The following is a 17,792-nucleotide window of genomic DNA, read 5'->3' as shown; positions in this document are numbered from 1 at the left end:
ATCGTACTAAACCGAATTATTCACACACATACAGCTGATATATATCATATGACATATCTCGTCTGGACTACCATTATTACTACATTTTTGCACAGGCAGAGGAACTTAAGCTACATACTTCATCAAAGCGCTTTGACTGAAAGAATAATGAAAGTATTATTTTCTGAAAAAAGAGCAACGACACAATAATAGGGTCAGCTTTTGATCGTGGAGGAAGACTCCAGGTGCATTACTTCGTCACGGGCGGACACCTTGGTAGAACTATCGACCTTCCGTGAACCAGCTAGATGGCTTCCTCACATAAATAATTCTACGTCACTCGTGCGGCTCGTACCACCATCGGTGAGGGGCAAGTGCTTTGAAACCAGCGACCTTAACCACTCGGGTAGGAAGGCCCCAAGAAATAGATACTTGAGCTGTAAAAAATATCTTGGGTAATATATTTGAAAAAACATGGAGACAACTCGCTTAAACTATACTGTAGGCTTAGGTGACTAGGTATGTATCATCTTCTGCAAATCATGTACTTTGACCTCTAGGTACGAAAAAAGCATGCATAGTTACTACAACGATCTGTGATTTTAAAAGAAAATAATGTAAATATCAAACCAAGAAAGGGAAAAGTATAGCTTTTATGTAGATCGACTAAAAATTGTCAGCTAACAGACAATTTTTTAACAAATAAAAACTCAAAGAATTTCACAGTGTACAAATGTTGAGAAAGCCACAGCTGGAAAGAGAACAATCTCTGCTACTTATATATAGGTGTGTCAAAGTATGGGAGAAATATTAGGAAATATGTGAAATTCAAAGAAAAGAATTGTATGACTGTTTGGTTCGTGACTGTCATTCTGTATAGCAGGCAACATGTATTACTTTTCCATTTCATTTATATAACATGGACAGGATTATGATTGAAAAACGGTTTTCACTGAAGTATTTCACCCTATACACAAATTTCCCATGTGTAAAGTAAGTCTCTACATTCAGATTGTTATGCCAATCATACTAAATTACAGAAAAATTCCTTCCATATTTAAAGTGTTTTTGTTTTACATCATTTCGTGTTTTGTTTGCCTCTAGGCCATGTACCATTAAAGTTTTTCTGTTCAATCACAATACCTTGACCATGGTATAGTCCTGTATCCTGTAGAGTGCCGTCTTTCCTGCTCAGTTGTTCATACATGTTGGTCATATAGCGGTTCCATAACCTCACCTCTTTTTCAGCTGGTATGCTAAATTCTTTACGCATTATCTCTTCAAGCTGACCTGTATTTAATAAAACCTTGGTAAATTAAACAAGAAGGACATGTTGGCCGTAGATTGCTCTCCTGAGTTTCGCAACTCAAAATGTAACATTTTTGCTAGTAGTCATAAAAGAAATGAAGATGCAAAATTATTCGAAAAATAGGCCTGCATATTCAGAAAAAGTTTTCAAAGTATTCAATACAGTTACATTCTAAACAACTAGCCTCACCTCCTGGGCGGTGCTTTTTGACGTATCAATTTGTTTGTCTGTGTAAGATTCAACGCCATTTTTCAACAGTGTTTTAGTTATAAGATGATATTGGTAAAAATTGAAATCTGGCCAGATGATGGTGGAAATGGACTACTTTGATTAGAATTTGAAAGAAAATGACAAACTTATTGCAATTTTCTTGAAAATGAGAATTAATAAAAAAATATCACATTTTCACTGTTTTGAGTGTATTTTTTTCAAAAACTGCATATTTATAGCCTATTGATTTCTTATATCTGGCTATCAGAGGTAAAAGTGAACATATTTAACAGTTTAAATGTGTAATTCGTATGCAGATCAGAGTAGAAAATGTCAAAACAGGGCAAAACACGGTTGCATGTAGGGTAACTGCTTCAAAATTATGTCGCGACAGCTATTTTTGACAAAATCTGACGCTTTGTCTTATGGTACTGAAAATGCCAAAAAACCTTAGAAACTGTTGATATCAAGCTAAAACCTTGTATTTTTTCATGCATTTAGGTTACTTTTACATTTCAAATGAAACTGTCACAGTGTCAGAGAAAACAGATTTTCTTATAGGCATACAGACACTAAATACAAACATTGCGCGAAAAAAAAAATGGTAGTCGCATAATGGCGGATACAAATAGTCCTCAGTTTTTTGCTCTGTAGAGCTAATTTTCTTATTTTCTTTGCAATCTTTTTGCTAAAATCACATGACAGATGTAAGCTTGACATGTAGGTAGCATTTTCATAATGAAATAACAACATGACAAAAAATGTCATGGAAACTTAGATCATACACCACCAGTATAATTTGGGGTCTCATTTTTTAGTGTGTTCTAACGTTATAACACACTAAATAGTTGTTGTTCTTTATTCTATATAACATTGACCTATTTCCGATGGCTGCAGCACACATCAGGACCCATTTTAAATGTCTGTAACCTACATTTTCTTGAAGAATAGTGTCAGTGCTAAATAAAAATCAAAAGAAAAGTAGGGGTCATGTTTGATGCAAGAAAAATAATTTCAGTCAAACACACAAACTGCAAAATCAGCTATTATGCGACTACCATTTTTTTTCACGCCATTTTTGTATTTAGTGTCTGTATGCCTGTAACGGCGGGCAGTTAACCTAACTTGGGTTCATGGATTTTGTACCAGTACAAACCTGTTCTCCGCAAGTAACTACCAACTTCCCCACATGAAAAAGAGGTGGAGGACGAATGATTTTAGGTACAATGTCTTTTATCAAGTTGTCACGGAGAACATACGTCCCGCTATCGAACTCACAACCCCGCGGCTTGATTTATATTTTGCTTTGATGTGTTATACGCTTTCAAGGGATCTTCTTATAGATTTTATCATTATAACATCAGTCTGTAAGTGCTGTATCACGGCCGTATAAAATGACACCGAATTTGTACTCAGTGTTAGTATTATTTCTAGTTCCTTGGGATCAATAATTCGCGGTTATTTTCTTTTTTGTTAGGTTTTATGCCACACCAACATAATATTGTAGGTCATATGACGACTTTCAAGCTGTTGGTGGTGGAGGACGACCCAAGGTGCCCAAGGTCATTTTGCACGGAGCATATTGCTTGACAAATATTACGGGGCAATACACTTAAACATGTTTTTTAAAACCCTGATTCCAATTTAACAAACAATTAGTTTTATGTATTCCAGGGTAGCTGAAATTTACACAACATCTGGTATATTGTGCTTTGTTAGATATAATACATTTAATGAACAAAGTCTAAAAATGTCTGGAAATTTATAACTGATCATTGCTCTCAGATATTAAAATATTTGTTTTTTAAAGATATAATGCAATTTAATGACACACTAACCCGAATAATATGGGTGATTTTCACCAGGTGATTTTCTGACTGTGTGGCTTGGTTATGAGGCATAATTATTTTTAATAAGTTAACTGTCGACCTATTACTACATGGTATTGTAGAATGAAGTAGTCTAATTCGTTGAAAGAAAAACAAAGGATGTTCAGTTTTGATGAAGGAGGAGCCTAAGGATAAACTTGAAAAGAAATTCACAACTTAGTGAAGTGTTTCGAGTGGTTCGATTCCTTTATTGATACAAATTGCATAAAAATGACTGTTTCTTTGAAGGGTGGTCAATATAAGGGTATCACAGCTTTGTAACAAATTAACCCATTCTTGGATTACATCATTTTTAATTTAGTGAAGAAGGTTTATGAGGCCAACCAATAATTTATTTCTTCCTCACAAGTTGGGGAAATTTTGTGACAAATTCTATTTTCTTTAAAGAACCTAAGTATATGAAATCTTTTTAAACAGTAATATGGTATAGTGTAATCTTACTCCTTCATTTTGGTGCAAGGAACCCCGTCGTTGCTTAGTGTGTCCTAAAATATGTGACCAAATAGACAAAATACACAAAAGGTAATGGAACATTTTATCATGTTAAAGGCAAGTAATTAACACAAAAATGAAACGCATGACATGAGGAGACAACACTTACTAGTACATGGTACTAATGAAATACCAATGACCGTTCGTACCGGCAGAAGTCAGTACATAGAGCTGCACTGCATATCTCAAATGCAGCATAACCTTATTTATTATATACCTATATAAATTCTGTAAAAAAATAGGCTTGTATTTTACAAGTAAATATTAACAAGCAGAAAAAAATCCGTATTGTTCCTTTTATATCGTATGTTGCCGGACTACTTTCATTAATATGCATGTCCTGACACAGCTCTATAAAAGCGCACATAAAAACTTCACTAAGGTCCATTTTAACATCGGTAAACATTGAAGATTTCGTTCAATAACAAAAAAACAACAGATAAAAAAGTTGAGATATATAATAAAATGGTCATTATAACAGTAGATCGATCTGGGATTTTGTATTCGGCTCTCGTGGATTTTGCAAGATCGGATCACACTGGCAACAATCCACGAGAGCCGAATACAGCATCCCAGATCGAGCTACTAGTATAATAACCCTATTGTTATGCCATGAAAATTACGCTGTCATTCAATATCATGATACACAAACAATGACTTTTATTGCATAATGCCTGGATTTACATTCTGGATAAAAAAAATTCAACATTTATCAATATATCTTACTTTTATTACAATTTCATTTTGGAATTAATGGGAAAATTTAAAAAGAATCATGTATTACTAGTATGCTTTTACATATGAAAGGGAAGTGTTTACATATACCATCACAAACACAAGTTTACCTAAGTCCCTGTGACGGTACCTTGACATTTAAACTATGTGTCTGAGTCTTGCACATGACATAGCATTTTGTTATAGTGAATATTAGTGCCAAATTATTTGAATATCTTCCATGCATTATGACAAGAAAAATGATCTAAAATTTTTGTCTGTAATTGTGATTGTGACTTTGACTTCTGAGCTAGCGATCTGAGTCATGCGCGCGACATGTCACCTCATTACTGGTATATTTCTTACACAAAAGTGTGAGACCTGTGACTAATGGCACTTCGACAAAACAACATATATACCGTAGTCATTGACTGGAAACTGAAATGACCGTACATATCAATTTCACCTTTTAAATGTTACATCGCCATGTTATGGTGACAATTGTACGGGATTATTTCAATATCCCTGTATGCATATTATGAATGTTACAAACCAGGCAAGATAAATGACATAAAGTATTTGACCTAGACTTTTGATTTTTGAGACTAAGTCATGCACTTGACGTACCGTCGTATTATGGTGAATGATTGCACCAAGTTACGTGTAACTTGCAGCCAGCTATGTATATATATATATGTTTAACCTGAACAAGAAAAAGTAAAATTTTTGACCTCTTAGTGGACTTGACATAGTCTGTTCATGAGAGGTAATGGAAATTGCAACACTCCTAACGCTCCCTAGCACCGGCTTAAGCGGAACTCTATTACATAGATATTGAATAGACTTTTACTTTAGTCTGAAAGGTAAGTATCCTTAAATGTGGGGAAATGTGCCATGATCAGTTTACTCAAGTTCTTAGAAAGGTGTGCCCTTTATACGCATGTGTCCATGCTATACGTTACACCATAAAGCATGTGAGAAGATAAGCTGTTACTTACTATTACTATGTCCTGTTACTGACAATTAATGTTGTTAAAATTCTTATCAGGCTGTATTTTTTGTTATATGCATATTTGAATCAAGTATATATTGAATATTTTGTTAAACATTTGGATAACATTTTCACTCTACTCTATATACTTTGAGTTATAAGAAATTCCTTGTATAATATCCTTACCAAGATGGCCACTTGAGCGTTGATGAGTATTTTTTAAAGTTTTCCTATAGTAAGATTCTAAATCAAGTTAATATTCCAACTGTTTTTAGTAAATTTACAAAAGGTTTACCTTTTTTAAAAAAAAATTAAACTGATTAATTTGATTAAACGCTTATTTCTATACAATGACATATTTAATTGCTCCGCCTTCGTGAAAATATTCAATTGTCTCCCTTGTCGGTGAAGATATATTTCGATATCACACTGCAAACAAACTTTTCTTTTTATTTTATGCTAACTGGTACATGTCTCCTGTATGGATTGTATGTAAGGATTATAATAGGATACCAGAAATTATAAAGGTAACAATGGGAGTTAATTAAAGAATATATTTCAAGGGAGATAATTTTATCTGAAAAAAAGAAGTTCGGCACTGTGAGTGATTTAGAGAAATATCTCACTGATATGTTTCAGTGTTTCACCAGTAAGCATAAAATAAAAATAATGAAATGTAAAAATTTAACTAACACCTGCTGTTAGCGCATGTAAAACAATTATAAAAAATCAAACAACTTTCCATTACCTCGAATACTACATGGCTGCGTTATTTAAACGTGACTTTTCCTAATGGATCTATGCCTTCGTACTTGCTGACCGAAATGTCATTATCCCTTTGTTTATACTACTTTATTCAAGATCTATCGTGATGAAAACTTCAAGCTTATCTCAACCACTCTCGAATCCGCTTCCTGGAACATCCAGTTCTGGTGTCATATGAGAAGTGGTGGTCGAGCCCTTAGTGGGACTCGAACCCACGACCCCATGTTTGAGCGGTCGAGACCTTAACCCACTAGACTACCATCCCTTTCGTTGTTATTTTACTCAATCTGTGTTACATAGCAACTATTTTGTTTATTTCTTCATTTGTCCCCTATGTTTTGTTGACGTTGCCATCATAATAGCATGCATGTATAAAAATAAAAAAAGAACTTGAAGTGCAAACTAAATTCCCTGTTTTATTTCGTGTTATCGTCTACAAAGTTTTATAATCCAGCAACTCTGTCAATCATCCGCTTGATCGCTGTTGGCTGGAATCCGCTGTTTGTTGCTAAATGAAAAAAAATGATTCCAACTGAACTGACCATTCCTCCAAAAATCGGTTTCAAACATAAAAACAAAGAATAAAATCGTCATTTCATATAAATCGAGATTATAAGCATGGTGGTATTTCTAAAATTGTTTCATTAGAAGCGCCATAAATAACAATTTGTATACGAAAAACCTAAAGAAACTAATAAACAGACTATACATTGTTTTTCAGATATTTACAGAAACCATATTGAAGTTTTCTTTCGTAACGCCATGTAATGGAGAGAAACCTTATTCTTATTGTTACGAAATATGCCATAAGAGTTATTATAGTGTCATATTTTCTTCGATTTTTTTTCCTTTTCCTTGCTTAATTTATATTATATAGCCAGTTGCTAAGATTCAATAGCTCATGTTTGTACTGTTTTTCATAAAATGTTATATAAATGTTAAACTAGGACCCAGGATTCCTCACACTTACATGAAATAGTCCTGTGTATCCACAATAATCTCTGTACCAAGCAATGTTGAATGATACGGTATACATACCAAACCATGTGTTTCTTCAAATCCAAAGCATCCTATCAGCCGCTAATATCCAATGGTAAGGAAACACAATAGGAACAAAAACTGTTCCAAAATATCCGCATCAGCCTAACCATCAATCAGTGTTATATGTTAAAGTAGTGGTTTTTGCTTGTGACCGTACTAAGTTGATACTAAACGATGTTCCAGTATCCTAGCACTTTTCAATGTGGATCGATGCGATAGAATGTTTTTATGAATACTATAATTTATGTTTACATACCAAACAATGCTCCTGTATATCCCCACCAGTCCCAGCACCCAGCAATATTTACTGGTACGGTAGAGGCTTTTGCTTGTGGATACAATATAATGATGTTGTTTAGCTCCCCAACCTCGTTGTAACCTCCGTGACGTACATAGGCGTCTCCGATCTTACTCCTGTAAAATTCACGATTTATGACAACAATAACTGTGTGTGAGCTATTTGCATCATGCTATATGGTTTTATAAAATGCAAGTTTTATACCATGTCGCCAAAAAGGAACATGAAGAAGCGAGACAGAACATAATATTGTCATAACCCCACGTTTTTGCTTGATTTCCATTTCAGTTTATAAATTATAATGTGCTTTCGAAAAAGATTTATTTCTAATATATCACGTTTATTTTGCTTTGTTGAAATATTATGAGAATACGTCACTTTATCAGAAGTTATAAAATGAGCTGCAGCTACCACAGTGCTCTAACTAATTTTAATCAAAGATTGCACAAGGAACTATATTACATAGTACAGCAGCCTTAGTTACTTACTGGCCCATTTCGCATCCGTGGAATGCCACGTGTAGTTTACATTCTGAAAGTCGGTAAAAGAAAATCACAAACGTAGTGACTGCTATCGTAAATGAAGTTAAATACGTTAACGTGCATAATTAACATTGAGAATACGGGTTAAAATTTTCTACTCTCCGTTTACTATTTGCCTTGAAAATGATGCAGTTGCATTTCAATAAATATCTGCTAATCATTATTTGACACAGAAACACTCCTAAGGTACTATAAAATTAAAATATTCATGTCATACTACTAGTATACTTGTTCTGTGTTAAGCTACAGTCAAACATACGGGTATGTCCGTGCGTTGAGGTACGGTGCGGATAGGATTAGTCTGTGGGTGTATAACTACGGAGCAATACGTCTTAGTACGGGAAAAAATGGTGAGAAACAGGAAACAAACAAAACAATACAGGACGCGAATAAGTACGGATAGGTACGAGGTACTACGTTGAATTACGTTTTACTGCGCCTTGCAACTTGCCCAGCGCACGGACGGGTCTGCGATAAACTACGTTGAACTATGCTTAAGTACGAGCAGCCTCGGATAACTACGTTCGGCTACGGCGAGGTACGTAACAATACGGATAACTACGTTTAAGTACGTTTAACTACGGATGAATAAGTTTCAGCCAAGTTGGACTAAAGTCACGCTCAAATGGCTTCGGTTCGCTCAAACTTTTGTGCATGTTCAAAAGTTGGAGAAACTTGCAAGTTTGGAATAAGTTTTGAATACGTTTTGTCCACGTTTTGGTGCGGATTGATACGAATGACTACTCTGAGGTACGGCTCAGGTACGGACCGATACGGATTACTACGTTTCTGTCCGTAGCTAGACGTAGCTATCCGCGCCATATCTGTGACTGGGGTATAAAGCTGATCTATCTAGACAAAAATACTGTACGTAGATATGACCTACTGCATCATTATCATAAAATTTTGCGCGATACTTGTTGATCTAACTAGAAACAGATAAGCCCTACTATATTCATACCGTAGAATTATTCTGCTTACATAATGATTTATCGAGACACAAAGATGACACCATTAGATACTAGTTTGTCCTACTGTATCCAAACCATAAAATTCTACTACTTGCTATTACTTGCATAATGATTGATCGAGACACAAAGGTAACACACCAAGATATGTCCTACTGTATCCATACCGTAAAACTCTACTACTTACATGATGCTTTATCCAAACACAAAGGTGACACACGAAGATATGACCTACTGTATCCATACCGTAAAATTCTGCTACTTACAAAACGATTTATAGACACACAAAATTGACACATGTAGATATGTCCTTCTGTATCCATACCGTAAAATTCTACTACTTACATGATGATTTATCCAAACACAAAGGTGACACACGAAAATATGTCCTACTGTATCCATACCGTAAAACTCTACTACTTACATGATGATTTATCCAAACACAAAGGTGACACACGTAAATATGTCCTACTGTATCCATACCGTAAAACTCTACTACTTACATGATGCTTTATCCAAACACAAAGGTGACACACGTAAATATGTCCTACTGTATCCATACCATGAAATTCTGCTACTTACATGATGATTTATCCGACACAAAGGTGACACACGAAGATATGTCCTACTGTATCCATAACGTAAAATTCTTCTGCTTACATGATGATTTATCCAAACACAAAGGTGACAGACGAAGATATGTCCTTCTGTATCCATACCGTAAAATTCTTCTGCTTACATGATGATTTATCCAGACACAAAGGTGACAGACGTAGATATGTCCTTCTGTATCCATTTTAACTTACTTACAGCAAATACGGTACATAAATATTGCCTACGATATTCATACTGTAATATCCAATACGCGTACTCGTTTATAAATTATAACTTTATATGCCCTACTTTATTAATACTGTAAAAATATACTACTTACTTGTTGATTTATCCAGACATCCAGAGGGTACGTAGATATATCCTACTGTATCCATACTGTACATACCAGGTGTTGTGACATAGAAAAAGTCGTCCTGACTAAACTTTGTCAACTTTAGAATAAAATCGGAACAAATAAAAGAAAAATTAACATTTGAAAACATTTTTCAAGCTATCATCAACACGTGAGGTTTCACTTTCGGAGAATATGTTTGTGTTATTAATGCCTCTTCCTCTTTCGTAATTTGAAAAATTTTATTCACAAGTTTTATAGGATTCTAAAATCAATTTACTTATTATTCTTATTGTGTTCAAAGAAATAACATTTTTTTTACCAATGGATGAACTTATAGAAAAGATATTGCTATACCTTTCCATTCTGTTGCGTTGCTCTTGTTGGCATCTAAAAGGAGAAAAATATTTTTAATATAAATAATACCATCGTTAATGTTAACTTGCATATTTTTGTTTTATTTCATTATTAAAACAAAATACCGGATGTGTTTAATAATAAAACACAGTCTGTAAACACTTTTTACCTTTATAGATTGTAATGTCCGGATTTCTGTGTATAAGATAAGATAAGAAATTCATTTATTATAGTGACATGTGTAACAACAATGATATGATACATACAAACAAGAAACATGAAATTTACACCCGGCCCAATGGACCTATATGTCACCTTGTTTATAACGTACATGTATTTACAATTTTCAAAATTATTTGCACATGAATATCTAAGAATGGCGGTTATAAAATTTGTAACAATCATAGAATAAAACAATGAATTGAAGCTCCCATATGAATGAAAACTTAGTTGAATGAATTTTAGTTAATTATCAGTGATATGTCAGGATAATCAATAGAAAAAAGTAGTGTACTTAATGTAAATGAAAAGTTTTATCTGATGAAGTAATACTACACAGATTGTATTTATAGCATTGTTGTAACACCAACGTTAAATTGCAAAAAGCGACTTTCTATAATAAATTATGTCTCTCATCCTTAACTTTAGCTATATTACAGTTTATGATTGCAATGATTATCACACATCGTACTACCATACATACATGTGCGATTAACTATTTCATTATATTTGTACAATTATCACAAACAACAACCTTATACGAAACGAAAAGACATAAGAATGAGATGTGAAATTGAACTGTTAAAATATATTGTAACAGAAGTGTTGGTCTTGAAACGAAACGAAAATTCAAAAAGAACACTACTAGTTTACAATTACAAGATAAGGTATGGAGTATATCTGGACTATATCTACAGAATTCACGTCCCTTAATTTTACATGATAATCATAAACTAATGGATATGATACAAACATACAGTATATTTAAAAGTATGCATTTTAACGATATAATAAACTTCTTCGTAATAGGAATGCTTTAACAATATATTTTGCTATTTTTCTAGTAAATGACTGCATTAATGAACTTAATAGATCAGTCTCAGATAAATTGTTCTGTGAAGTATGTATATTTTGTGAAATAAGGCAGATCATGACTATGATCAGGTTGCACGAATGTGCAGGCTGATTATGATCTACACTGGTTGCAAAGGCAGAATCAATCTTGTCCAGCGTGATCAGGTTAAAAGCCGTAGAATTTTCATATCAAGAGTTTTAAATGCAAGTGGCTGAGGGCGTAGCCATAACCAGTGTAACCTTATAAGATCACCTTCAAGTTTCCTCCGTAGAAATGATTCAACAAGTGGAAAGCAGCTGAATAGTTGCAGTTACTCAGGTAGTGCGTGGATTTCGCTGACTGATCGCAAGCTCCGCCATAGTTATCTGTCGGCTGGGAAATAATTATTATAGTGAAGATGATATTTTTTTTCAGTCATTGTTTAACAAAAGCATATACTTTTGATACAAATATCATAATAGTTTCAATTTGCACGAAACAACTGCTGCTCTGTGTATTCCTTTAAGTCATATTCAGACAAAATAATTTCAATATTTCTGTAGAACAATTCTGCCACACAAGGAAAACAAGTTGTTCAATTTGTTAAATATGTTGATTTCAAATTAAAAAAGAATTATCACAGTCATAAAGTATATACATACATATAACATAAATATATTTAAAGCAAGTTCATGCCCTCTGGAACCATAAATTTTGAAACGTGCAGCAGTATAAAATACCCAAACTTCTTACCATACAGTGCTCGGAGTTTATGTCAAATACCGTTTTAACATTATTTCGATCTCTCACAAAATGTTCGTAAAACGCTTGATTCACACGTCCAATACCTAGATATATATATAAATCAGTGGTCTAAATTATTATATGATGATCATCTATGTATAACTTTGAAAATTTGAAAAAACCATGATTTATGAAATACAATTACAATAATTTCAATGTTTCTGAGTACCAAAACTTACAAATATATGTAGATATATATTACTTTTAAAATTTAGTTGAGTTTAGTTTTGTTAAAACACACGTTTCTCCTATATGTACTTTTATATTTGCTAATACAGAATTTTAAAACAAGTTTTTCAATGAAATGTTGAGACATTGGAGTTTGATATATCTCGTAATTTCACAATGAAAAAAAAAATCCAATGCTTAAGACTTGATAGAAAGCAAGAAATAAAAAAAGTATGTTTTGCAAGTAAAATTAAATATATTTCATTTGTGAACGCCGCCAGATCTTACATTTTCTCGAGTGGCGCAGAAAATATTGTATCTAGTGTTCACTTTTGGATGGAGCAAACAAAATTTTAATATCCTGTATATATACTATTCATAACTCACTAATCTTTTCTCCTACCTTCTAGAATTTAACAATTTCAACAGTAAGACTATCAAACAAAGGTACCCACCTGGATTAACAACCGAATCTGATTTTCCATCATAACAGTCTGAGCTTTTTTCATTTTTGAATCAACATTAAATCACGGATGTAAACGAATGTATTAAGATATAGCCCTAACATGAGACAAATTCAAGGGTATAAAACTACAAACATAATGATAAACAACCGCTTACCAAGCCTATGTCCACTTGAGAAAAAAATGAAAGCCTCTGTACCTTGCGTAAAGAAAAATAAAAGGACGAAACATATCTTTATCGTAAACATTGTCCTGGCATCCAAACTAAACTTCACGATTGTTTGTATTCTTAATATAAACGTGTTATCTCTCCAACGTGAGCTCTGTGGTATGAATCCAGCACATAATATAGAAGGCTTCTATGTCATTAGATTATTCTCTATTTTTACATTGTATTGCCTGCAGATAAATTCAACAGGGCAATTGCCAATAATTTAATACCTTGACATTTGGGTCTTAAAACTGAAACTGCTATTAAAATGAGGAAATTATTTTATTTCTTAGATCACTTTTCATAGGTTTCTTTTGCATGTAACGCACACCTTAAAGCAACAAAATTTATAATGTTTAGAAATTGACGGTAAATAACTGGATTTGTACACATAGTGCCAAAATGGCAGGATAATCTGTTCGATTTCCATTTTGTAAGATTTGGCACATGGTTAAAATAAAACGGATAAAAATTGTTAAAACTACATTTTTATAACTTTGACCTAATTCCACAAAATGTGATGAAGATTTATTATTTTCATGAACTTTGAATGCTATTTAGGTAAGGGTTCCACATCTTGCAAACACAAAACTGTTGGCACAGCATCCGATATGGTGTACGAGATAAAAACCAAACAGTCTGATATAAGTTCTATGATATCAAAATGATCATTTTAACTTCAAGAAACATATCACAAATTTGAAGTGACAGTGTTGCACATGCCCGCTTTCTCTCCACGTAAAATTTGCAAACAAACTGAAGCATTGTTATTGGTGCAGGAGAAATGAAACATATTTTAGTAAATTGTATTTACAATTGTCCCTGGATTTTTTTTTTTTCGCATAGTGGCAGAAAATAATATTCCTGCATTGTTTCATGACGAAGTGAAATATCTTTCAAGATATAATTAAGCAGCACAAACTTTTAATTACTTAATTTGTATTTTTTCACAAAGTCAAGGATCATAACTCTGGTCTGGCTGAGTGAAATCCCTATCAGAATTCCAGGTGCACAACTTCACATGCTATATAACAATCATCTGATGTTTTAAGACTCTTAGTCAAAACCTTTTAGAGATACATGTGATAAAAATTCGTAAGTCCTTTATGTGTACTTTTTTACTAAATCGAGGGCCATAACTCTGATCTGACCGATAGAAAACTCGAACAAATCCTCAGGTGCACAACTTCACATGTTGAATAATATTCCTACAATGTTTCATAATCCTAGGTCAAATATTTTTTGAAATGCATGCAACACAAACTTTTTGGTCCTTTCTTTGCATCTTTTTGACAGAATTAACAGCCCTAACACTGGTCTGGATGTGTGAAATCCCAATTAAAACACCAGGCGAGTAACTTCATTTGCTGAATAACAATCCTGTGAGGTTTGATGACTCTATGTCAAATATTTTTAATATATGCAAATAATCCATTTTGAAGGTCAAAGATCACTAATTCAAATCCTTCCTTGTTTCATTTTAAAATATCTTATTTCCGTATCTTTATAGACATCACGTTATCCAACACCAATTCAAATCCTTCCTTGTTTCATATAAAAATATCTTATTACGAATCTGTATAGACATCACGTTTTTCTACACCCATTTTCTATCATAAATTAACGAAAAAGAAAAAGAAAATAGGGGTTTCAAAAGTTCCTAGTCAAATACCAGTCAGTGGTGGTCTGCTATCCTAAATATGACGCATATTTGTTCTTGACCGCACAATAAACCTCTTCTTTCGATTTCGATCTGCTAAACTTGCCCTCGTTTGAGTATCAACATGCAAACCATCACATTTTACGCAGAATGTATTCTAGTAATGAAGAAAAGCACCCGTTCTACATGAAAATGCACAAAACAAATGGAAAAATCAGAATCTACTTACTATGGACTTCTTTCCCCACCGAATTACTGATCTTATAACTGAAGGGTAGGAAGCATTTTGGATTCCTGAGTAATAATTATCCTCGGACAATGAAATGAATAGTTTTTCAAAAAGTAGCGTAAATTTGCGAAAAATAGGCTAAAAATAAAGATAGGGCACAGTAAGATCTTTCAGCATGGGTTAGAGTCCCGAATACGACACACTTTTTGAATTAATTTATTGTTAAGAATAAGTAATGCAGGTATTAACAAATAGTATGACCCAGTGGAGTAAAAAGTTGAGATTTTTATATTTTCAGCCTGATAGAAATTCGCATGCAGGCACGAATCTCACTGTTTTATTCATAACATTTCCATTTCAATCAATCAAATTACGTGCTCTGCCAGTATATATGTTACGCGCATATAGCCAATCTGCGCATTTGGTAAATTGCGCAGCGCAAATAACCAATTTGTTATCTGCGCAACGATTTGTAAATCGGGCAACCTTATATATTTCTTATATGCGCAGGGCAACTGTCTTGCGCGTTTGGTAAATAAGTCTGCGCTTTTAACATATGGATGATATCTCCCGATAAAATTGAATATCATTAGAGTGTTAGACTTGTAGGCCTACATAAAATTGTAAAACTGACGGTGATCAGGCACGCGTAAAGGTGTGAATTTGTAAAGAAAAAGAAAAACATTTTTTAAAGTAAATGAGCGTATTTATGCGGTAATTTCAATGAGATTCTCACGTCCCTGGTAGTTTATGGCCTATAAATTTCTGTTGACGACGGTATTAAGAGTCATTTGTCATAGGTGTTAAAATGATACAAAATATCCCAAGTATATTTAATAACACAAGTATTTTTTTATTTATTTTTATACTTTTTTTAACTTTTAAACGCCGTAGCCTGTCCGGGATGTCGATCCTGCGCTAATAGAAAATCTGGAAATTACTCTGATAATATGCATATCTGCCATAAACCATGCTAACTTTTACATTGTTTAAAAATTACAGACTGATATTGCAAATCTTGGTTTTAAAAATGTGTCATAAATTTATTTCAACATCATTAAATTCATGGGAGTCGGTCACCTGGTTTCAATACCTGCAATATGATACAATATGCAATAAAACTCAAACATGCGTGAAGGTGTGATTTCCTTCGGATAGCCACATCGTCCTCTCTATTCTTTTTATAACTAAAGTATTTTACTTCATTCGATCACACGCAGTCATTTTATACCGAATATAGAACATAAAGGAGACTTACATTACAGACTGAATTGCCACACACTTACCACATTTCACCATATCGCTTTTCTTTTCATCATATTGAAAAAGTGCAGTTCTTTTTACCGACCTGAGCATATCTCTTGACATGGCCAAGATTAAAAATAAAACAAAAATAAGCAGAATTATAAGACGAACTTACAGATCTTTTATACTTATATAATTGTTTAATGTTTTATAGTGAGATAAATAGAATGAAGAACTAATAAAATTCCTCAAAATGTGAACGAAATTTTACATTTTGTAGGTGTGCAAGATGTGTGTCCTGCGCTAATAGAAGAAAATTACTCCAATAACTTGAATATCTTTTATAAACCATTTTAACTTTTACTTCGTTTTTCGATTACAATCTAAAAATGTAGCTTTTGAAAATCTGAATATAATGTTTCATCCGTAGCCTGCGAGGGATGTTGTTCCTGTGCTAATAGCAATTTCTGAACTGACGTTGATATTTCAAACATATTTCAATTCTAAAAGATACTATTTGTAACTTCATAAAAATGTTTTCGGAGTAGAAAAAAAAATAGAAAGAAGCGTGATTTCCGTCATAACGAGAACGAAATATTACATTTGTTATCTGTGCAAGATGTGTTTGCCCTGCGCTAATAAAAAATCTGGAAATAATCCTGATAACTATGATATCTTTCATAAACCATGCTAACTTTATCATTGTTTTATGATTACAGGCTGAAATGTAGCTTTTGCCAAATGAATATTTTGTTACATCTGTATCCTGCGCGGGATGTCGGTCCTGCAAATAGCAAATCCTGAAATGACGTCGATATTTCAAACATATTTCAATTCTAAAAGATACCATTTATGTAACTTCTTAAAAAATGTTTTCAGAGTAGAAAATAATTATTACAGTATTCATTTGAAAGTTACACAAATAGTATGTTTTATGAATGAAATATGTCTGAAATACAGTGTAATTTCAAACTTTGCTATTAGAGCAGGACCGACCTGCCACGCAAGTTACAGGTGTAACATTATAGATCCATTTTGATTTGTAAAAAAAAACCTATAGTTTTAGTCTGTAATCGTAAATCAAAGTAAAAGTTAATATGATTTATAAAAGATATTTAAGTTATCAGAGTAATTTCCAGATTTATTATTAGCGCAGACACACATCTTGCGCAGATAAAAAATGTAATATTTCGTTCTCGTTATGACAGAAATCACTCTTTTTCTATTCATTTTTCTACAGTATTCATTTGAAAGTTACATAAATAGTATGTTTTATGAATGAAATATATCTGAAATACAGTGTAATTTCAAACTTTGCTATTAGCGCAGGACCGACCTGCCACGCAAGTTACAGGTGTAACATTATAGATCCATTTTGATTTGTAAAAAAAAAAACCTATAGTTTTAGTCTGTAATCGTAAATCAAAGTAAAAGTTAATATGATTTATAAAAGATA

General features: G+C 33.1%; 1 protein-coding gene across 1 annotated transcript; it reads right to left on the bottom strand.

Moving 5' to 3' along the window:
• Positions 1 to 6,745: 6,745 nt before the first annotated feature.
• LOC123551697 (uncharacterized) lies at positions 6,746 to 13,028 on the bottom strand (the record flags this gene model as incomplete). Its single annotated transcript, XM_045340803.2, has 8 exons — positions 6,746 to 6,857; positions 7,647 to 7,804; positions 8,177 to 8,219; positions 10,133 to 10,244; positions 10,502 to 10,534; positions 11,829 to 11,948; positions 12,309 to 12,403; positions 12,983 to 13,028. Coding segments are annotated over 8 exons (672 nt in total), but the record flags the coding sequence as incomplete, so codon positions are not given.
• Positions 13,029 to 17,792: the final 4,764 nt, after the last annotated feature.

This window comes from Mercenaria mercenaria, chromosome 4 (assembly GCF_021730395.1).
Source record: "Mercenaria mercenaria strain notata chromosome 4, MADL_Memer_1, whole genome shotgun sequence".
Lineage (NCBI taxonomy): Eukaryota > Metazoa > Mollusca > Bivalvia > Venerida > Veneridae > Mercenaria > Mercenaria mercenaria.
This window is presented reverse-complemented; position numbering and strand designations above follow the sequence as displayed.